General features: G+C 35.0%; 2 protein-coding genes and 1 pseudogene across 2 annotated transcripts; all 3 read right to left on the bottom strand.

Annotated features, from left to right (window-relative positions):
• Window positions 1-1,524: 1,524 nt before the first annotated feature.
• On the bottom strand, window positions 1,525-5,720 carry LOC107482242 (probable RNA 3'-terminal phosphate cyclase-like protein; annotated as a pseudogene).
• Window positions 5,721-10,274: 4,554 nt separating this feature from the next.
• Window positions 10,275-11,228, bottom strand: LOC107482150 (uncharacterized). The gene has a single exon (XM_016102552.1). It carries the CDS (start codon window positions 11,226-11,228, stop codon window positions 10,275-10,277), a length of 954 nt encoding a protein of 317 aa, XP_015958038.1.
• Window positions 11,225-17,230, bottom strand: LOC107482151 (uncharacterized). Its single transcript, XM_021137093.1, has 5 exons — window positions 17,212-17,230; window positions 16,940-17,095; window positions 16,678-16,807; window positions 16,475-16,548; window positions 11,225-12,261 (listed from the first exon to the last, which is right to left on the bottom strand). The coding sequence occupies exons 1-5, from the start codon at window positions 17,228-17,230 to the stop codon at window positions 11,225-11,227; spliced, it is 1,416 nt and encodes a 471-aa protein (XP_020992752.1).
• Between the last annotated feature and the right edge of the window lie 6,198 nt (window positions 17,231-23,428).

Below are 23,428 nucleotides of genomic sequence, written 5' to 3'. Positions count from 1 at the left end.
CTCATACCCTAACCCAACGCTAAGGCTCAGGTCCGAACGACAGGCCCAACCCACAGGGTTGAGCCTCACAGTACACCGACCTTCCCCCTAAGAAGTCAGTGCTCCCACGACTTGCTCTAAGAAAGTCAAAAGCAAAGATTAGCTGGCAGATAATAACTGCCCCTAAAATCTCTCAACCCACTTCCATGAATCATATCGCAACCTCTCTAAAAGGTGGAACTACTCCAACGGTAGTTATTGGTTCACCACTATAAATACACTGACACCCCTCAGGTATCTTTAAATCCCAATACTCTTTAAACCTGCTTACACCCTTGCTGACTTAGGCATCGGAGTGTCTTTGCATGTACTACCCCGTCCACTTACGCTCACAAGTTGGCCCCGAAGATGCGAACCCATTTGGAGGATTCTTTACGATTGGGCCAATCTAACAAATTCAGCCCATTAATCTCCGGTTACCCATCGTAACAATATATATATATATAGAACTGACAAAATTACAATTTATGTAGATGAAAAATAAATTTAATGAATTTTTAAAACTGTCTATTACACAAAAGAAACCACGATTTATGAAAAAAATTTGTTGCAGTCTAAAACAACCAGTATGAACCACAATTTACGTGAGAAAGGTCTTATGCTAGATGCGCCTCCATGTTTGATAACTTTTCCATCCTGGATGCATACAGCACCATCTCCATATTCTAGTTCTTCCAAAGGATAGGTCACTACCTATAATATTGTAACTTCGGCAGAGGTATTTAATTTTCCTAAGACCTTAACTTGACAACCGCAATCTTAAAACAAAAATCCACGATCTCTAGATGATTATGACTATATAAAGAAACTATGTCATTTGACTTATAATTCGTTGACAATGTCGCATTTGTTTGAAACTATATTCAAATTAATAAATTAATTGTTTCATGCAATGATTGACATGCTTGTTCTTAAATTTTTGGATCCATAGCTACAAATACAAATATAACTCTTTTTTTCCTAGGTGCATTCATATTGCTATTATTATTATTAATATCTTTTTGAATATAAATAACAAATATTGATAATATTCATCTAATTAATAAGTACTCTTCTATACAAAATATTTTTTGTAAGTACTCTAAGTAAATAAGTACTTTAGGTATAAAATTGGATTAGTAGATAAGTACTCCAATTTATTATATATCTTAATATTTATAAATATTCTATTCAAACTCATTCTACAAGTGTGGTCTTTCTCTTTGACTATGGTAGTTACAAATTGGATACAACTTGTTATAAATCTCACCATTCACAAATAACAACTCTTGGAAAATGCGGAGCACAAGTTAAAAAGGGGAAGCTAACAAAGTTAATCATATTTTCATTATCTACGTGTAAGTATAAATATGTGGCTAAAAATAAATTAATATGATTAAGAAACTGGGCGAGAATGGAAGTTTACAAAGTAGTTAACAACATTTAAAATAAAGGGGTACTTTATTTTTATAGTTTCAATTCATTCACTATTATGCAATTCAAAACTCACTCATAATCATTTGTCATTTCTATATAACATAGTTGATCAACCACCATTAGAAGCAAAATTATATAATTGAGCGAGGGATAAAGTTAAAAACATTAACTAACAAAATTGGATCCGAGCTAGACGAACTTCACTACTATACAACACCCCCACTCCCCTTTTCTTGAGACCATGAACAATGAGATGAGATAAAGCAGTAAAGCTGCAATTAGATTTTTTTCCAAATTCATTCCTCGTTGCAATTGCTGAGATATCCAATACATTCAGATTTTTTTCCAAATTCATTCCTCGTTGCAAAACATTATATGCGTTCAAAGCAACTAATTGAAATAAACCATTCATTCAATAAACAGTATGTGTTCATGGCCAATATTCAATTCATGAAAAATGAGAGAAACAACCAAAAAGAACCAACAAAGGCTCCTAATTAACATTAGAAGCATCTTCCATGAGACGTTCTATCTTAGAAAAAGGTGACTCCGAAATATCAGTCTCCAATCACTATTGTTGCTGCAAACTCGGATTGTTGGCACCCTAACTTTTCAAACTCCACGTATATCACGACTACAGTAATGTTGTCATAGAAACCTTTTCTAGCGGGACAGAGGAATCTATTCATATGTGATATTCTTGGCTGTTTTTTTTTGCCACCTTAATTAACAACTTTGCAATTCCATTTTGAGGGATATATAGACAATTCTAACCGTCTCCAACAACCCTGGTACAAATTATGATAAATCGGTCACACCTCTGCCAAGGATAAAAAACAAGATCAGAGTAAGGTCTGAGATAACTCCCGAATCGCATCAAAGGTTTACGAATTCTGAGTATTTAAAATTGGCATGCCCAGAGATCTGGTTACCTGTCAGAAAGAAAGGGTTCAACCAATTTAGTTAAATATTAAATACAATAAATCAGTATGATAAAAACTTAAGAATTTTTGTAATTCTGTTTCCTCCATACTGATTAATTGTATTTAATATATAACTAAATTGGTTAAACTCTCTCTTTCTGACAGATAACTAGATCTCTGGGGCATTCTCAGAATTCGTACACCCTGATGCGATTCGGGAGTTATCTCAAAGCAGGCCTTATTTAAAGTCCGACCCTTGTATCCTTGACAGAAGTGTGACCAATTTATCATAACTGATACCCGAGACTTTTGGAGGCTGTTAAAATTGTCCATATATTCCCAAAAATAGGACTGCAAAGTTGTTAATCAAGGTGGCCCAAAAGAAAGCAGAAGCAGCCAAGAATATTACATATGAGAGTTTGCTAGATACTCTACCGCAAGTAGAAATGGTTTCTATGACAACATTAATGTAGTCGTGGTATACGTGGATTTTGAAAGGTTGGGGAGACAACAATCCGGGTTTACAGCAACAAACAGTGATAGGGGAGACTGATTTTCCAAAGTCACCTTTGCTAAGATAGAAGGTCTCATGAAAGATGCTCCTAATGTTAATTAGGAGCCTTTGTTGGTTCTTTTTGGTTGTTTCTTTCATTTTTCATAAATTCGACTTTTGCCATGAACACATATTATTTAATTGAATGAATGATTTACTTCAATTAGCTACTTTGAAAACATAATGAATTGGATATTTCAGCAACTGCAATGAGAAATGAACTTATTGCAGCTTGACTGCTTTATCTCATGCCATTGTTCATGGTCTCAAAATTTTTAAAAAATTTTGAGAACACAAAGCGCAAAGCAGAAATAACAGACCCTACATAGCAGACACGTTAAAATATTACTACACCACCTTGAGCAATTTCCCCAAGCAAAATATTTGCAATTCTGCTACCAACATCATCTGGAGGCATCAAATTTTTTTTTGAATCATCCTCAAGACCAGATGTTTCTTCATGCCTAGCATGAGAAACAACTGTATCTGCAGATATCAAGCAACCGGTAGTAGTCTCCGCTACCAATGAAATCCCATATCCGGGTGAGTTGGGTCATTAAAGAACTTGATAAATATTTTCGCTTTTCAAAATTCAAATTAATCATTGGAAACATACTTACTTTCCGACCTGTGGACCTGATCCGTGGAAGATGTGCACATCTGAAAGTAGTGGATTGAAGATTCCACGGGAAGCTCTAATCATTCTATTTTCAAACTGAGCAGACACTTTGGTTGAAAATGTAATTCCTCTAATCTTCTTAACAAATCCCTCGTCAGTCCAATTCATTGCCTGCAAATTAAAACATATGATATAACAAAATTCATTCTAACAAACTAAATCAAAGGAACAAAAAGTTCCCAGCAACTTACAAATAGACCCTGAACAACAGGAAGAGACAAAACAACTTCTCCACCACCATTCGGAGGTACTCCACGACTCTCTATTTTAAGACTCAGACCTTTGGCAGGGACCCCAAAGCGCTTTAGCATGGGCAAAGCAGTAGACTTGAAAGTATCAACTGATGGATCCTTAGAATCATTTGTGATCCCTAAAAACAATATTATGGACAATTTTAATTCAAATCATTAGAATATATCCTAAATGGTCCTTATAGTCTGGTTTTCTTTAAAAAAATAAATTAATATACTTTCCGCACTTTTCAACCTTTCCTGTTAGTTTCTAACAGGATCTAGAAAAGCATAATCGAATCGCAAATCAAAGTGTCAAAATCACATACTGAGTACTAGACTCCAACCACACATAACAAAGGAGTGCCTCAGAATCTTCATTGTAAATCCTAAACTCCTAAGGGCAACAATAGAGGACATATTCAGTATGAAATTCATGAGAGCATATCATAAATGTTATACCTTTGAGGGTGATGGCGAGGGGCTTCTTGGCAAACAAACCAAGAAGGATGAGGGGCTCCAGGAAACAAGCAATAGAGTGCGAGACACACCGCGTGGGGATGGTGCTGTGTGCAGCCCATAATAATGCCGGGTTTATACTTCAATTTGGTGCCTGCAAATCAGATCGAAACCTAATTAATATAGAAGGAAGTAGGAGCTACTAAAGAGCATGGTGTATATATGTATAGATACCGGTTTCATTGATTTGGACGAGGCAATCATAGGAGACAGTCTGAAACAAGCGAAGGAGGGAGATCTCATTGTTGTGGAGGCCAGGCCAAGTTTCGTCGGCACTAATATCATCAATGATGATGGGAGTTGAAGAGAGAGTAGCCAGAAGAAGGAGCTGCCTGAAGTTATGTCTTCCTTTCAGCCTCTTGTACTCCGTCTTCATCCTCTTTAATATGTTTTTCAGCTTTCACCGTGAAGTCTGAAGAGGCAGCGGAGGCTGACAGAGCTTGGTGATCGAATTCAGCAAGGTTGCGAGAATGGAAAAACTGGTGGAGTGACGGGTTAAAAGGTTCAGTGGTCCAATATAAATTTCTAGATATCTAAATTCAATTATTCAATGACAATAAAATTCAAAATTTAACTTCCAATTTGTCTATTTTTCATCATTAAAAGTTCACATTCAAAGTTGAACACATAAAAGTTCATGACTAAAATTAAAATCGAAATGCACAAATTACCAAAGTTGCGAGAACCGAACCGGTCAATGAACCGGTAAAGTGACTGGTTTAATGGTTTAGAAGTTCAATCGGGGTTCAACCAGAATAATTAAATATATGAAAAAATTATGAAAAAATTAATATAATTTTAAAGATTTAAATTTAATAATTTTTAAGCAGATAAATTTTAAAATTTTACAATTTTTCTGAAGTATAATTCAAATTTCACAGATAATCAACAACTAAATATAAACATAAACATAAACATAGTAATGAAGCATAAACATCTCAAAACCAGAAAATTCCAGCAGTCCAGCACAATGCAATGAAACATTCACCATAGCACCATCAACAATTCAGAATCAAAAACCCAGCAAACAGAATCAATAACCCAAAATCAGAAAAAATCAGCATAAACAACCGAGAATCAGAATCATAGCATAAACAACTCAGAATCAGAGAGTCCAGTATAAACAACATAGTACAACACTATACCATATAACCAAAATTCAGTTTAAGGGAAGGGAACTGACGGCGACGGAGGAATGGGAACAGCCGGCAAGGAGGAGCTCGGACAGAGACGAGTTCGAACAGAGACCGAGAGAGAGAACTCAAAAAGTGACGTTAAGTTCGGACAAAGACAGAGAGAGAGAGAGAGAGAGATCGAAGAGACGACAACCGAAGAACGATGAGAGGAGAAGAGATGAGAGGAGAAGAGACGAGAGGACACCTTTCTGCGACGGCGACGGCGACGAGAGGTGGAACAATGAGAAGAGGGATGGACCGCCGAACAGAGCTTCCACACTTTACGCGGCACCCACGGTCTATCCTGGAGGTGAAGAGTTCAGAGATAACCTTGAAGAGGGATGGATTGGTGGCTGCGGGCTGAGGTTTGGGGATTAGGGTTCCTCAATCTTCTCTTCTTCATAGTAAGTTCAGAATTCAGAGAGAGGAGAGAAAGAGAGGGGTGGGATGGGGATTAGGGTTTTTTTTTTTGGTCGGTGGATTGGACAACCCCCAATCCTAGGTACCCTAATGGATTGGACTACTCCCAATCCTAAGTATACAACACATCTACACATTCTTCACATTTTTATCACATTTTTTTCTCAATTGCATTCTCTAAGATTTGAACCCTAGACCTTGAGGTGGGGAGAGGGGAGAAATGCCACTAGAGCCAAGGCTCATTGGCAATGATTCGAATCAGCCTGTGCTGCGCCCTGATACTTCTTCTTCAGCTAGCCGGCAAGTCATCTGACCCCTTTCTGGTTGCTATCGCCGCCGGAGGAGTATGCTGAAGACTTTCGAAAGCTTGGCCGCCGTTAATCTGTCTTGACACCGTGGTCGCAACCTGATCTCTCGACAGCGCCCTCCTACCCTATCTAGCCAAAGACGACCTCAAAATTCAGAGCAGTGAGAGGACCCCTCGCCAAATTCCCTTCGAAGCCTCCGCCTGGATATCAACGACACTGCCCTCCCTTTGCCCCGAACATGGCATCCGTGGCCCTCCTAAGTCGCCGCCGCTGAATCCGCCCTGGTCCTCCTCTGCCTCTCGATCCTGCAGCTCCCACTCTGTAACAGCCTCGCCTCGGGTTGCATGCAAATCTTCTGTCTTAGATCCTTTAGGATCTGGATAAAACCTGCCTTTCCTGTCTTGAAATTTGGTTCGAGCCTTTCCTGTTTTGTCTGCCGCAAAATGAAATTATGGAGGATCTTTTCTGCACCTAGCTGGCGACCCATGCATGATGCTGGCGCCACCGCATTAAGGATGACGACGGTTCCCCCACCACCTTGACTCCTCAGCATTTCCCGGGCCTTCCCACCATTGCCTTCCCTCGCCGTCTTACATTGGTCCGTCCCAGCTTCTTCCCGACAGGAGTTTGGAGCAAGAAGAGCCCTCTCCGACCCACTTTCTCCCTTGCCCAGAATTCGGAATCCCGCAGCACCTTCTATGAACTAGAATCGTCTTGGATTGCAAGCTGATCTTCTGTCTCAGATCCTTGATGATGTGGATGAATCCCTAACCTTCCTCTCTCATTACCTGGTTCGAACACTTCCAATCTCCCTGCTCACAATCTTCTTTTTGTTCTTTTGTAATTGTTGTTTCACATCTGAGCCTCTCTTGTAATGATGCTTTGTATGTCTACAGGTGGTTTGATGCTCCAATTTGCTTGTAATGTGTCTGTTTCTGCTGCTTTAGCCACTGCATGAGCTAGCCGATTTCCGTTCCTGGGGGTCCAAGTTATTCCCTTCTCAGGTAGACTTTCCATTAAAATATAAATGTCTTGGATTATGGCCAACGCCTCACCTAAAGCTGTGTTGGATTTAATTGCTTGAACTAGCTTTAAATTGTCAGATTCTATTAGGGTTCTGCCTATTTGTAGATTATTTACTATGATCAGTGCTTGTCTTATAGCCTGAGCTTCTGCAACAATACTTGATTTGGCCTGAATTTTACCTGAGAAGCCTAATATGATCCTCCCCTTATGATCTCTGATTACCACAGATATTGCACCTCTTCCAGTATCCTTCTTGAAGGCTGCGTCAACATTAGCTTTCAACCAGTTCTCAGGGGGAGGTCTCCATTTCAGCAGGTTAGTTTTGCTCCTATTTACTTCTATTTTCTGTGTCTGCTGTTTATCTGCTAGTTTCCAGTATGTTGCCTCTAGTGCTATTGCCCTGCAAATTGTCCATCTAGGATTTACCTGCTGTTGTTGAAATATCTTGTTATTCCTCGTTTTCCATATTTCCCACATGAGAAATCCTAGTTTGCTGATTCTCCTCTCCTGGTCCCCTCCACCACCTGCTCTCAATTTCTTTATGCATTCGACCATCCAATTACCGATTGAGGTAACTGTCTCTTTTGTTGGGATCCATTGGCATTCCGCTCCGAACCATGTTGCCCTGGCCCAATCGCATAGTAGTAGTGCATGTTCTACTGTCTCTGAACTTTTTAAACATATTTGACAGATTGGATCTGATGCCATCTTTCTTTTGTATAAGTTAGAGCCTACTGGTAATATATCATGACATGCTTTCCATAGAAACATTCTAATCTTCTGCCGGACTTCCATTCTCCACACCTCCTTCCATATCTCTCTTTTATCTTCACTCGTTGATGGATTTCCAAATTTTATTCCCTGCCCAACTCTCCTTGCAGCATAATATCCAGTTCTTATTGAGTAGTTTCCATCTTCCCTCCATGGCCAATACAAGTTATCCTCTCTGTTTATTGCACTAACTGGGGTGCTAAGGATCGCATTGCAGATTTCTTGGGAGAATTTGCTTTCAATCTTCCTTTTGTTCCACCCTTCCCCACTTACAATAAGATCCTTTACCCTCGCATCATCTGTGCTGTTTGTATTCAGAGGCCCGCTCCTTCCAGCAATCCAATTATCTTTCCAAATGCTGACTTTGGAACCGTCTCCTATGCTCCATTTTGCGTTTTCTCTTAGTAGCTCTCTTCCATGTAGTATGCTTTTCCAGACCCATGACGCGCCCTTTTTACCCTTCGCTGTCCAAAAGTTGCCGCCCGGAAAGTAAATCGATTTCAGTATTTGTACCCAGATTGCATTCGGGTTCTTCAATGCTCTCCATGCTTGTTTTGCAAGGTAGGCAGTATTTTGCTTTTCCAGGTCCTTGAACCCCAGCCCCCCATCTCTCTTACTCTCAGTAATGCTGTCCCATTTCTTCCAATGGATGCCCCGTTCCTTCCCCGATGCTGCCCACCAGAATCTTGCTACCTTTGCACAAATTCTCCTGCAAAAACTCTTAGGGAACTTTATGACGTTCATGATATATGATGGCATTGCCTGAATTACTGCCTTTATAAGTGTTTCTTTGCCTGCTTGGTTCAGCAACTTTTCCTTCCATCCTTCTAGTTTATTCATGATCTTCTCTTCAATCCATGCTAGAGCCTTGTTTTGAGATCTTCCCCACATAGATGGTAACCCCAAGTATTTTCCTGGCGTGTCCCATGTTTTCATTCCTAAAATATCCTCTATATTTACCCTCGTTTGTATCGATACTTGACTTCCAAAGGAAATGCCTGACTTGTTCATATTGATCCTTTGTCCGGATGCCTCTGTGTATTCATTTAGCACGGTTATAATCTGATATATCTCCTCCTCATCCGCTTTCGCAAATATGATACAATCGTCTGCGAACAACAAGTGAGTAATTGCCGGAGCTGTTGGGGCTATTTTAAGACCTGTTATATTGCCTTTCACCTTTGCGTCCTGCATTAGGATCGTGAATACCTCAGCTGCTAAAATGAAAAGGTATGGGGATAATGGATCCCCTTGTCTAAGGCCCCTCTGAGGCTTGATCCTCTTCGATAGCTCTCCATTAACCTTTACCCTATAACTTGCACTTCTTACACATTTCATTACCAACTCAACCCATTTTTCAGCGAACCCGAGTTTTATGAGCACCTTTTCAAGGAAATCCCATTCAAGCCTGTCATATGCCTTGTTCATGTCCAACTTAATTGCCATATTTTGCGATCCCTCTCTTCCTTTTTTGTTTAGGCTATGATAAACTTCTTGAACAATAACTACATTATCCTGTATAAGTCTTCCTCCCACAAAAGCACTCTGGGTTGGGGACACTATCTCCTGGAGGAGCTCTTTCAGCCTCAACACAATGATCCTAGTTATGATTTTGTAAATAAAGTTACAGCAACTTATTGGTCTTAATTGATTGAGATCTTCCGGATCCTTGACCTTTGGAATTAAAACTACTATGGTTTCGCTAATCTCTTCCGGCAAGAACCCATTCCGAAAAAATTCCTTGACTACTGCACATACTTCCTTCTTGATTATCTCCCAATGTTTTTGATAAAATAGTCCGTTCAGGCCATCTGGTCCAGGAGCCTTGAGGCTGCCCATGCTAAAAACTGCTTTCCGGATTTCCTCTTCTGTGACTTCTGAGATCAGCTCCTTATTCATGCTTTCCGTGACTCTTACTGGAATATTTCTTATGACTGGTTCACAATTCCTGTTGTTGCTTGATGTAAACAGCGCGTCAAATCTTTCCTCGATGTGCTTCATAATTTCTTTCCTATCCTCTATCCATGAGCCCGCCTCATTTCTAAGCTTTTCGATTCGGTTTCTTCCTCTTCTTTGAATGGTTGTGGCATGGAAAAAAGATGTGTTCTTGTCTCCCCATTTTAGCCACTTCAACCTGGCTCTTTGCCCCCAATATTTTTCCTCCTGTTTCCATAATGTAGCTATATTCTCCTTTATCCGCTGTGTTTTCTCCTGCTTATCTGGTTAAATTTGAATCTTGTAGCTTCTTTAGCTCCTCCTTTAGCTTGTGAATTTCTTTGTCTGCTCGTTTTATTGTCCTCCTGCTCCACTTCGTAAGCTCCTCTTTGCAATTTTCCATTCTTGTTGTAATTCCTTTCCAGGCGCATCCTTGGACGTTTTCCTTTTCCCATCCCTTTCTCACTATATTCTCGCACTCCTCATGATCAGTCCAAAATGCCTCAAATTTGAAGCTCTTCTCTACCTTTTGAACCTGATTTATGACCAGCACTAATGGGCAATGATCTGAACTAATAGCTGGCAAAGCTTTGAGTGATGCCTGCTGATATAAGACTCTCCATTCCCAATTGACTAATGCCCTATCTATCCTCTCCCTTGTGATAAATCCATTCCTCGGATTTTCGAACCATGTGAATCTTCCTCCTTTAATATCTAAGTCCATAAGATAGTTCATATCTACAAACTTCCTGAATTCTCTTACCTGACTTTGTGGCTTTGGATGTAGGCCTATTTTCTCTTCTTGGCTTAAAATGTCATTGAAATCCCCAATGAATAGTTGTGGTTCCCCTTTGTTGATGTTGTTCTCTGTGATAGCTCTCCATTGCTCTTTTCTCCTTTCAAAACATGGGTTTCCGTATATGAAATTGCACTCCCATATTCTTCCTTTTCTATCATCAATATGAGTTTTTATATGGTTATCATTCCAGAAGTAAATATTAATATTATATATTTCATTCCACAAAAGGCATAGCCCTCCGGACAGCCCCCGGAGTTCTATGTGAAATACATGCTCAAAATGTAATCTTCTTTTTAACTTCTTAATAGTACTTTCTCTAGCTCTAGTCTCCATTAGAAACACTATTGCGGGCTTCAGTTGCTTGCACATGCTGTGCAGTTCAGAAACTGTCGCGGGAGCCGCTACCCCGCGGCAGTTCCAGCTTATTATGCTCATGGTTGAGTTGGGGGCATGTGTAGGCCCGCCTCCTCAGCCATTGAGTCTTCCAAGTCAAGTCTGATTTGTGGTCCTTCCTCATGAGCTCCTTCTTCTGTTTCTTTTCTGCTCCATTTGTTCTTCTTGTTGGCCCTCCACATCTGCGTGGCTTCCTCTTCTTCCATCCCCAATCCTGCAGTCTGCTCCAGTGGGTTCTCTTCTCTTCCTCTTTTAAGCTGTAATTTTCTCTCCATTCTTTGAACAAGTTCTGTTTCGTATTCTCTGGCTACTACAATTGCTTTGCTGTTCTTCTGCTCTATTTCCTCTTCTTCTTCTGCTAGTTCTACGTAATAGAAACCTCCTTCGCTCTCAGTGACTATCTGCTTGCCTTTCTGTTCTGACTCTCTTTCATTTATTTTATATTGTTTCATTAATCCATCTATGTCCATTTTGTTTCTCTGGTGGGCCTCCTCTTCTCCTTCTTCTATGATTTTCTTCCTTTTTTCTTCCACCATGTTTTTGTTGAACTCCTTCAATAATTCTCTAATGGTAAGGTTCCTTTCTTCTTCAATTGGCCCACTTCTAGCCTGTTGTCTATTTCTATTGGGCCCCTGGTTAGTGAAAGGCCATGCCCCTCTTTCTGTAATGAATGTTCTTCTTATGCTTGGCCCACTTCTTTCTTTATGCTTCCTAGGAATCCTGTTGCTCTCTTCCACGTTGTATTCTGCCTTGTCTTTTCCTTTGGCCTCCTTCACGTTTCCCATTGATACTGACTCACTGGCCTGCTGGTTTTGTGGGGTAGCCTCTTCCTTCTTTTCTTTTTTGTGATTTGCTGTCCCATCATCTTTTGAACCAAAGATGTTACTGTGCTTCTCACCATTCACTCCATAAACATCAGCCCCTTTATCTTGATCTTGCCCTTCTTGTCTTGCCACTTGTCTCTCCCCCATTTGTTCTTGTGGATTTGCTAATCTGTCCCAAGATTTGGCAGAGGCACTTGCTTGAGAGCTTCTCACACTTCTTAGGTCTGACTCCCCTCTGCCTTTCAGCTGAACTTAATTTCAATGTTATTTCATCATTACATCTACAACTCTATGTGGATACTAGCACAATACCATGCCCTTATCCATTTCAGAATAAACCACAATTCGACAGTGTCAACAGTGTTCTCCCAACTACACACAATACTGCCTTTTTCGCACCACTTTGGGACCCTATATTTTTGCCAATATTCTTGATCCCAAAAATTGCCCAAACCCTCCGTGAACCAACCATGGAGATAGAATCTGCTCGGTAGAAGTGCTGTCATGCTCATTCTCATAAACCTGAATATATAAAGAGTGGTGGGTGATGTGATGATTGAAAAGAAATACATACACCTCCTGATTAATTCCATTGTAAATTACAAATTATTGGAGGATTTTTATAGTTAGTTTGGTATTTGTTTTTAAGTTTGTCCAATATATCCTCCCCTAATTTACTTATTTTTCTTTTTATGTTTTTTATTTTATTTTATGTGTTTGCTCTATGGTTGTTTTATAGCATCTTATGTGGCTATGTTTAATGGGTTTCAAATATGAGTTTTTCGTTTTTTTTTCTTTGACTTGAATAATGTTTATTTATTTAGTAACAAAATTGTTATAACTAAATAAATACTACAGCTATTCTTAGTGCAAATTTGATCACTTACTTTTTTTTATTCATCTAAAAAGTTTTATTTCATTTCATCTCAATAATTTAAAATCAGGAAGACTAAACTTCCAGAAAAGTATAGAGGCATATCTAAAACGCTTCTTATATACTAATCGGACGGATTCTAGGAACATGCTATTCTATTAATTGTTGAGGCTATGAGACTATTAGTTGAATTCAACCAATCCATAAAAATAAAATTTATAATTACAGAAGTTTAATTATAGTTCAACTACATCATTAATTACCAAAAATATAAAATACATGAAAATTGAAAATGTCATGGATCAACATCAAATGATAAATCATTCGCAGCGCTAAGGTTACTGACTTTTTTGTTTGGTCTAGAAGGTTATTGATTTTGAAACCGAGATAAGAAGAATTTTTTTTGGTCATACAAACACAGTCACACACCCACTCACACACTAACCTAACTACCACTGTTAGGAGTCGAACATATGTGGCTTTAGTTCGAGGCAAATACTTTTGCTTGGATAAATTATTCTGCACCTTGTTAGGTGCAGAATCATATATTTGCTGACAAAGAACACAAACCCTGACCAAAACCGCAACCATGTAGAGTTGGATCCAGCTAGAATGAGGATTGTAAAATTTCATGGCTGATGAATGGGTCAAGATCCAAATCCAAAGCACGGGTCTGATCTATTTCAAGCCCACTAGCTACGTTGACCTTAATTCTAATTTAATTAGGGCCCAAAACTAAAGGAATTGATTTGTGAGAATGGGATCAGAATTAGTTGGCTCGTCTCATCTCTTTTTAGTTTTTACACACAGTGAAAATGACACACATCCACTAAATTCACTTTCTCTCTTTCTCAATTCTAACACAATGCAACCCTACTGATACGGAATAATAATGGTGTGTGAAAATGATGATGTATGTAAACATTGATTTAGATAAACAATAATGACCTCATATATATAACCTTATTTGAGATAGGATTCAAACCAATATTTACTTTAACTCTTTTTTTTGTATTTTTATTTAAAATTTATGACTTCGTCACTTCATTATAAGATGAAGCATAATAGTAAACTTGAACAAAATTAGCAAAAAAGTGGGTCATTATCATTCCATCCCTATTTCTTAAAAATAAATAAATTGGGACCAATGTTAGAAAGGCTCATGGTACCGGATCATTTGATGTCAGATACTCTGCAAAGTGGTAATGAATTAATGTTGGTTGGACCACACAGCCTACAAAAGGGTGTCATCCATTGGAAGAATCATAGAAATTTTTGCAGTCCACATACACTAGAGAAATCTTTCTTTACTTATCTACATTCTGTTAACTACTACAACCACAATATCTGTTTGAACCGTTTGCTGCATCTTCTTAAACTTAGTTAGGTAAAGTTTTTACTTTTCAAAAAATAATTTATAAAAATTAATTCTTAAAAGTGATAGCATTTATGTTTAATAAAGCAAATTAAAAATAACTTTCAATAAATAAAAACAACAACAATTATATTTGATAAAATAATTTTTTAAATTTAAAAATACTATAATAAACATAAATATAAACATTAAATTTAAAAATTAGTTAATATATGAGGTTATATTAAACTTTTAAATTTTAAAAAGTACAAACTAATTTTAAAAAGCTCTATTTTATATATTTTCAAAAATATTCTGATCTTTTAAAAACTGTAAACACAAGTAGATGATCTTTTTTATTTAACAAACACAAAATAAAGAGTTTAAACTTTTAAAAAACACAAACATTTTTTTAAAAGACTTTACCAAACTAAATCTTAATCTTCTTAAATTTTATCAATTCATCTTATTCTCTCCTCTCCAAAAATGAAGAAATAATCTCTTTACTCAAAAAATTACTTGGCTATTTTTTTTACGCCTATCATATTATTCGTCCTTTTTTTTTTCTTTCATTTTATCCTATCCTAATATTATTGTCTAAACTCAAAAACGTTTCACTTGGGTCAGAAAAAAAGATTAAGTAAATTGATGATACCAAAAACATATGAATGTTTTTGTCATTAAAACAGAAAAATGGAAAGGTGGCGAGATCCCCGTTATCCTACCCAAAAAAAAGGAAAAGAAAGGCGGCGAGAGACAAGTAGGCAAGTATGAGCCGCTACTATATACAGGTACGTTGTGGGATTTTTTTAAAATAAATACAAATAGAGGTAATTTAGAGCGTTTTAACATATTTGTACAGTATTATTTTTTTATTTATATTATAAATGAAATATGTGTATCATGTTTGTACACGTGTTATGATACGTAATATATTTTGTTTACACTATAAACGAGATATACACACACTTATTTTATTTATACAGTAAACGAAATAAGACTTACACACGTCTATATAAATAACCTTTTTACAGCCTCAAGTGTCACTTTTCTTCCCCCTAACCTTCATTTCTCCATTTGTCGGACGTTTTTCCGATATTTTTTCAATACTCAGACGATATGACGCGCATAGATGCACGGGACGATGACATCAATCACCTAAATGCAACTTGGCACATCACAAAAGTGATTGACTTCCAGATTAGTGTTGATGTTTTTATCTTTTAAATAAAAAAGTATATGATTATAGTTAGAGTATTTTTGTAGATTTAGTATTATTATACATGAGTATAATTCTTTTAATTTGGTAACATAAAATAAGTTTTTTTTTGTTTCTCACGATATTTTTCAACCCGACAAGTCAATGACTAATTCGCTGTAGTACTGAGCTCCATTTAAGTATTTGTCGTTGGTCAATTGGTTGCTGCATGAACAAGACAGGATTCAAATTCCTGACATTAGTTTAAGCAGACTAGTGAGCTAATCACTAAACCAACCTAATTTGGTTTTAACATAAAATAAGTTAGTTGGCATGTTATTAACATATGTTAGTTGTGGAATGTATTTTTAGTAGATGTTAATTAATTAATTTAATTTAATTAATTTATTAACTGTTTATTACGTTTCCTTATTTCTTTAAATCGAAGTTTATATTTTTTATTTTTCGAAAACATAATTTTAATTTTTTCGATTTCACTGAAAATCTTCTAAAATTTTTTACAGAATTTCTCCTAAAATTCGAATTTAACCACCCTTAAAGGGTTCCATCTAAACCAAATATCCATCAACCCTTCACAACTTATTAATTTTTTCAATCATTATTAAGGTAACATACAAACAGCTTAATCGTTACTAATACAGTCAAGCATTTTTCAAACAATTTCAGTTGTAAAAATTAGCAAACATCTCAATAATCCAACATTTTCAACAATATCAGAGTCTAATATAAAATATTCTAATCTATCCTAACCACCTAAATCCACTAAAATAGAAAATTAAACTAACCAATTAGTTAAATTGATAATAAAAAAGGAAATTAAACCAACGAAGTAGTTCTATATCAGCTCAGTTCATACAGGACTATATAAGTATACATCAATAGAACAAGACTAACACCAAAGATCATATTCAAAATAAGAATGCTTATAAATCAATTACATTCTTATTAAATAAATGAAGAAATTAAAAAACTAATTCAAGTAATTACTAAAACAATAAATAATTCCAAAATTATTACCAGTCTGGTCTTCGTCTTTATGAAGGTCGCCAACCCACCCGTATACTTTGATGACCCGGTGGTCATAAATATTCCTAATCATGACATTGTGTTCTGCATTTCATATGAATTTCAACTGCACAAAGTGATTCACCAAGATTAATTAGTTGGAATAAAATATAGTTCAATACAGTTAATTAATTCAAACCAAATTGGGTTCTTACCGTCCACTTTTAAAACCAATGCTCTCTGGTTTCAGCCGAGATCTGTGTGTAGGTCGGCCACGGGCGGTCATACATGGACTTAATGACCTCGGATATATCCTGTGTACAAGTATTGGGGTTTGGTGCAAACCTGTCAGAGAAAAAATCTCACATTAGCACACACATAAGATAAACAAACTTAACATAAATAAATTTAATAATTAATATTAAAAAAATAAACTCACGACTGGATGCCGTCGGACTAAATCCTCAGCCGACTTACGGGCGATGGTGGAGGGAAATCCTACCCGGAAGCATTGGAGGAACAACCCATCACGGGCATTGTCGATGTCGTCGCTGCATCTGCAGAGGGCGTAGTAGAAGGAGGGACCTGGTTCGGATTTAGGACCATGACAAATTGTTGGTCCGATGGACCTGCCTATGACATTACAGAGGTCGACGGGGTAGCCAGGGTAGAGGATGATGACTAGGCAGTCCTGGGTGATTCGGTGGAAGCCCACCCTCTACCACAACCACATGACCCATTCGACTTACCTCTGCTACCTGTCGTCATGTCTAACAGTGAATATATTAATAACATAACAAACACCAATAAATAATAACATAAGAAGAAACTCTAGAAACAACAAATAATTCTAAAAGTATTTTAGTTTAGTAAATTAAAAAAAAATTAATTTTCGATTAAATAGAATCGTTAATTTTTTATTTTAATTTTAGTTTATGATAATAGTTTAGTAAATAAAACACCAACTTAAAATAAAAAACACAAACTAAAATCAAAATAATTAATAAAATTAATAATTGCACAAAAATACAGCAACCCAACAATTAATTATAACAATTTTGAAAATATAATTTTTATTTTTTCGATTTCACTAAAAATTTTATGAAAATTTCGACAAAATCTCTCCTAATAAATTTCGGATTTCTCCACTCTTCAAAGGTTCCATCCAAACCAAACATCCATCAACCCTTCTCAAATCAGTCAATTTTTCATTATTAAGGTGAAATACAAATAGCTAAATCATTATTATTACAGTCAAGCATTTTTCAAACAATTTCAGTAGCAGTAATCAGCAAACAACTTAATAATCCAATAATTTTCAGCAATCTCAGAGTCTAATCTAACATATTATAATCTATCCTAACTACCTAAATCCACTAAAACAGAAAATTAAACTAACTAAACTCTACTATCTAATTAATTAACTTGATATAATAGAATTTGAAATAAACATAGTTTAAATAAAAAATCTTGAACGCACAACAAGAAAAAATGGAGAAGGAAGGTGGAGGTGCGGTGGCGGCAGAAGCAGAAGCAGCAGGGGCGTTGCAGCAGCGGCGGTTGGAACGTTCAGCAGCAGCGTCAGAGGCAGTAGCAGGGACGTTTGCAAAAGCGGCGGCGACAGAAGAGATTGACGGAGAAGAGAGATGAAAAGGTTAGAGAGAGAATGGGAGTATGAGAGGTTAGAGAGAGAGACGAAGGTGAGAAGTTAGAGAGAGAGAGAGAGAGTGAATTCGAAACGAGGGAGGAGGGGGTTCGCCACTCCAATTTAGGGCACCATTACTGTCGGATTCACCAGCGGATACATCCGACAGTAACGCGGGGCGGATCACCAAAACGCAATGTCACGTTAAATGTGTCTACCGTCAAATTCTTCCGACGGTAACTCCGACACTAAAGTTGGCGTCTATTTGTTATGGTTTTCCGCCAAAATAAAGTTACCGTCGGAAGTGACTATATGCAAGTAATTATTTGACATGATGAATTTCTCTTCAAACCCGTCACTAAATCTTACTGTAATCATCGCCGCTAGTTTCGACAATAAATTCGACGGTTCTCAGTATTTTTTTTTATAGTGGAAGGACTAATTTGATTGATAAAATCTTTTAAAGACAAATTTATAAAAAGTCTCATTTTTCAAGAATTAATTTAACTATTAACTAATAATAATAATAATAATAATAATAATAATAATAATAATAATAATGTAGTTTTCTAGTCTGCTGCTAACTATCAATTGCAACAGATACATCATGTAAATTTTTCTAGTGCGAAAATTTTGTACTCCTAGAGCAAGAAAGTTAATTATACTAAATTGTTTTGCATGTATATCATTCTAAAGTTGGTTAAATTGTGAATACTACTAAAATTTAATTTTGGACAATTTACATAAATAAAATACGTAAATTTTAAAATTATATGAATACAACAATTAGAAATTTATTACATATGTGTACAATTATGTATTTATATAAATCGCTACATTTTTATTGTTGTTAACTTGTTTTCACATAATCCATCATACCTGTCGCAGTTTATGTTCAAACTCTCTTAAAACTAAACTACTACACTTCTGTCACGTTTTACGTTTAAACTCTCCTAAAATATAAACACTATATTTCTATCGCGATTTACACTTAACAAAATTCAGTTTTTTAAATTCGTTGTTAACTGTTACGGTTTATGAACAGATGAAGTTAATATCTATACCAAATGAATGTTATTGTCCAAATTTACAATGTCAAACAAAAAAATTTAACGTTCTTGCGATGGACATGCATTTAGACCCTAATTAAAAAAAAGGCATAGGACTGTCTCATCTCTTACTTTCCATGTATAATTTAACATACAATAGGATTAAAATAAGGTGACTAATATACAAGAGGGTGGTGGCAGCGGGGAAAAAAAGAAAAGAAAGAAAAAGGCACGTTACGTTAATGTTAAAGTACATGGATTAATTTAAATAATTATACTTATTAGAGAAAGTGAAAAGGGACGGAGCTGTTCATTTAATTTGGATGATTATAAAATTGCTTTGAGCAGTTGAGAAACCTTTAATTATGACCAAAGATGCCTAAAGACATGGTAACACCTTGGCTTCATTAATTTGGTCTGCCATGCATTTTGATACTATTAGTAGTATATATAGAAGATGATGACATTAATTTGAATATTGTTAAATCTAAGCTAAGCTAATTACTTTAATTATATAAGTGTGGCACTTTAATTTATTGGAAGAATCTTTGTTAAGATAAGAGAAAATTGCAACTATATTATCTATCTTAAACCAATTCCATAAAAGCCATGAGATTTACGAGAATTCTTTATGTAGCCACCGGGAATTGAATGAACATACGTAAGTACGTACTCTCGAATCAACTGTACTGTTTAAATTTAGATTATCTAAAATTTAAATTTTATTTTAAACAGTAAAATATAATTTTTTATTATTTATTTTATAGATAAAATTAAAAGAAATAATTTAAAAATAAGAGATCATATTTCTTTTAAAATAAAAATGTAAAATTTAAAAAATTTAAATTTGTATCGATTAACTAAAAATTTAAGAGCTACTTCGAGACGGCAGATTTTTATTTAGCTATTAGTGTAGTATTAAATTATATACAATTTTTTTTATGGAGTTGACTTTTATTATTATATTTTTACAAAAATATTGTATATGTATATTAAAATTGGTTACAAAAAGAAGGGGATCTTTTTTTCAATCTATTTTTTACTTAGCAACAAGATAAGAGCGCATGTATATATATAAACTGAATTGGCCAATGAAATATTAACGACTAGTATGCCTATATTTTCCATAGCCACAGTGATTATGAAGTGATATGAAAATTAAAATTATATTCTTTTATATTTGTCGAAAGGCGATACGTCAGATCTAATACATGATAGTGACTTGATATAATTAATAAGATCGAAATTAGTTATGAAATAGTCAGAAGATATTGAATTGATGCGTTTATTAAAATTTCTGGTACAAATATCTCATCATTATCATCCTAAAAAAAATTATTATCGTTACTATCAGCAACATACTCTTCATTAGACTCCTTACCATCCACGTCTATGTCTGCCGTTGGACTAGCACAATGCAACAGTAATAGTACAAGAAGTAGGCCATCCTGAACAAAATTTAAATGGCTAAATCTACCGCCACTAACATCACCACTTCTGTAGAAAGCTTCATCATTTGTTCCGTTATGATTCTTCCGTGGATGTCAAACATAAAGCACAGATGTTCATCACTATGGAGTCAAAACAGACGAAACAAAAAAATCCTATTTTCCATAAGTACTAGCAATTTATACCCAACTCTCTTCCAATTTCTTTTATCCTGCTAGCACTGATGTTCCTTAATATTAGACTTTAGCTCAGACAAAGAATGTGTGCAATAAAATAGGATTATCACACTCAAATATCTCAAATATGACAATTGAGATACATACAATACATACTTATAACCACATACCCACTACCACTAGACATTTTTTCTTAAGTTTTGGAAGAAAAACAGAAGAGAAGTGAAATGTTTGTGGAGAACAGAAATAGTTGCAGGCCATTTTATAGCTGCTCAAAATTTGCCGTATTGAATCTCGTTTACAGTATAAACGAAATAAGTCTGTATATATCTCGTTTATATTGTAAACGAGATACGTGTTGATCGTTATCTCACACGTATCACGTTTGCAAACATGATAGGTCGACTTTGTAATGTGTCTTATTTATAGTGTAAACGAGATAAGTAAATCAATGCAAATCAATAAAAACACTCCAAATTATTTATATTGATAAATAAAATATTTATTTTATTAATTTAAAAATTTTTTATATATAAATAATAATTATTAATTGAAATAAAACGTAAATACAACATATATACTATTTATTATTTTGTGCGAATCTCCGGATATATATATTATATCCACGATCTAATAATCATATTTTTAAATTGCAGATTGATTACAAAAAAAAACCATAAATTTATGAATGTGATTCTATCTATAAACATTTCTACAAATAATAGGATAGTAAAAGCAAAAAAATTATATACAGAATTTTAACATTATAATTTTCAATCAATTATTTAGTAATTAAATCATTTTTCCTCCAAAACTTACGGATCTATAAAAACATCTTTTGAAAAATTTACTTAATGTTTTATTATTCTTAACGAATTATAAATTAATTACAAAATTTATATTCTATCACTCAAAATAATAATAGTATAATAATGACCATTTTATTAATAATTTATGACTTTATGAACAAAGATAAATTTTATGATTTTTATAATTTAGTATTTAATTTTTGTCTAATTTATTTTTATGACAAATTTTAAATATTTAATTATTATTTATTTTTATATTTTTAAAATTAAATATTAATTTTAATTTTTTTAATAAATTAGATAAATATTTTTAGACACCGTAATCGTCACTATAAAAAAAACTCAGATATCGAACTGGTACTTATTTTAAACTTTTAGTTGGGTGGAGTGAAAGTCACCTAGAGATCACTGTTCCAAGTCAAACCTTTTACCAAACGTTTAACCCCATCTCTCACAATAGACTTCTTGTCAACTCTTTAGGATCAGCGAAAAAGATGGTTCATCTATATTTTATTTTATGGATTAAGAATTTGGTGAGAATTGCCTTACTTGTTCTTTTTCCTACCCTCTACTTCACGCCTTATGTAATGTTTATAATAGATATATGATTAAGATAATTATGTATCAATTTTTTCGCTGACATATTATATATCAAATTAATGCTAAATACTAATTATGTAATCTAAAAATAAGTAACAATTAACACTGCTTACATTTTCTTCTACTTTCCTCTCCTTTCTTTCTCTACATATTTAACGGGCTATTTACTTATTTAGTAAGGAAATAGTTATTAGTTACTTTTAAGTTGTATGATATTTTTTTATTTATTTTAAAAAAATTATATGTACAGTGCTTTAATTTGATTCAAAGTATATAGGAATTGGGCAGAATGCACTTCTCTAATAAAAAAGATTGAAAGAATAGAAAAGCAAAAACTTATTAACATTTATGATGTACCAAGGCTAGGTACAAAATGATATGAAGAACAACTGCTCCTTATTGTGTTGTTATTAATGACAATTGACAAATCACTTTCTGTCACTTTCTTATACTCCTTTTAACTTCTTAATTTTTGCAACTTTTCTGACAAAAATTCCCATTTCATGCTTAAGCCTTAAGTACAGCAAACATCTCTACATATTAGTTATTAGTGCCTAATTAATTAGCGAGCAAGAAAGTGGTACCAAGTCAAAGAAGCAGATGCATTATACTTAGCAGATTAATTTTATATGAATGTATATACCTTACCTTTGAAATGTGTCTATTTTACCCCGCTATAATAATATTCGATTTCATACATAAGTTCAGTAACCAGTAGCTCTAAATTAATTAATGCTCGCATATTATATGTGGCCGCATAAAAACAAATTTATATATGTTAGCATTTAATAAGTTGAAAGGAAATATTGTCATCGGGCACCCTTATTTTCATGATTATAGACATCACTATCTCGCATTATCTGTTACTACGAAGAAGAATTTTTTTTCGTTCTTTCCTTCCATGTCTTGCATTTGGCACTTTTACCATTTTGACCAAACCTCAAAAAGGTTGTGGCTCCCACGCCCCAACTTCGCAACCAGCAGTACAATACTACAATGGCCCCAATACAATAGGCTCCTAGGCCCAAACAGGTAATTTTACCGCGCGCAGTAGGCAATTTTTGTTCTCAGTTTATTTCTAAGGTACTCAATTTGCTATTGAAGAGTGTTCGTTAAAGATATTATTTATGACAGACATGAAATAATAATGGTTCTTTTCTAAATTATAATATATTTTTATAGATTCAATTCAGTTTAATTGGGTTATAGGACTAATCAGCATTCAGCAATAGAGAGTA

Source organism: Arachis duranensis, chromosome 3, assembly GCF_000817695.3.
Source record: "Arachis duranensis cultivar V14167 chromosome 3, aradu.V14167.gnm2.J7QH, whole genome shotgun sequence".
Classification (NCBI taxonomy): Eukaryota; Viridiplantae; Streptophyta; class Magnoliopsida; order Fabales; family Fabaceae; genus Arachis; species Arachis duranensis.
The sequence above is the reverse complement of the archived record's forward strand: the minus strand, read 5'-3'. Positions and strand labels throughout refer to the sequence as shown.

What these genes read in the sequence shown, in the direction of transcription:
- LOC107482151 (XM_021137093.1), bottom strand. An exon ending in ATTTCCCTCCACCATCGCCC is followed by an intron (nt 16,808 to 16,939) that starts GTAAGTCGGCTG and finishes TTTCTCTGACAG; the next exon opens with GTTTGCACCAAACCCCAATA. An exon ending in TAAAGACGAAGACCAGACTG is followed by an intron (nt 12,262 to 16,474) that starts GTAATAATTTTG and finishes ATTGAAATTAAG; the next exon opens with TTCAGCTGAAAGGCAGAGGG.
- LOC107482150 (XM_016102552.1), bottom strand. Translation starts at nt 11,228, where the DNA reads ATGAGCATAATAAGCTGGAACTGCCGCGGGGTAGCGGCTCCCGCGACA.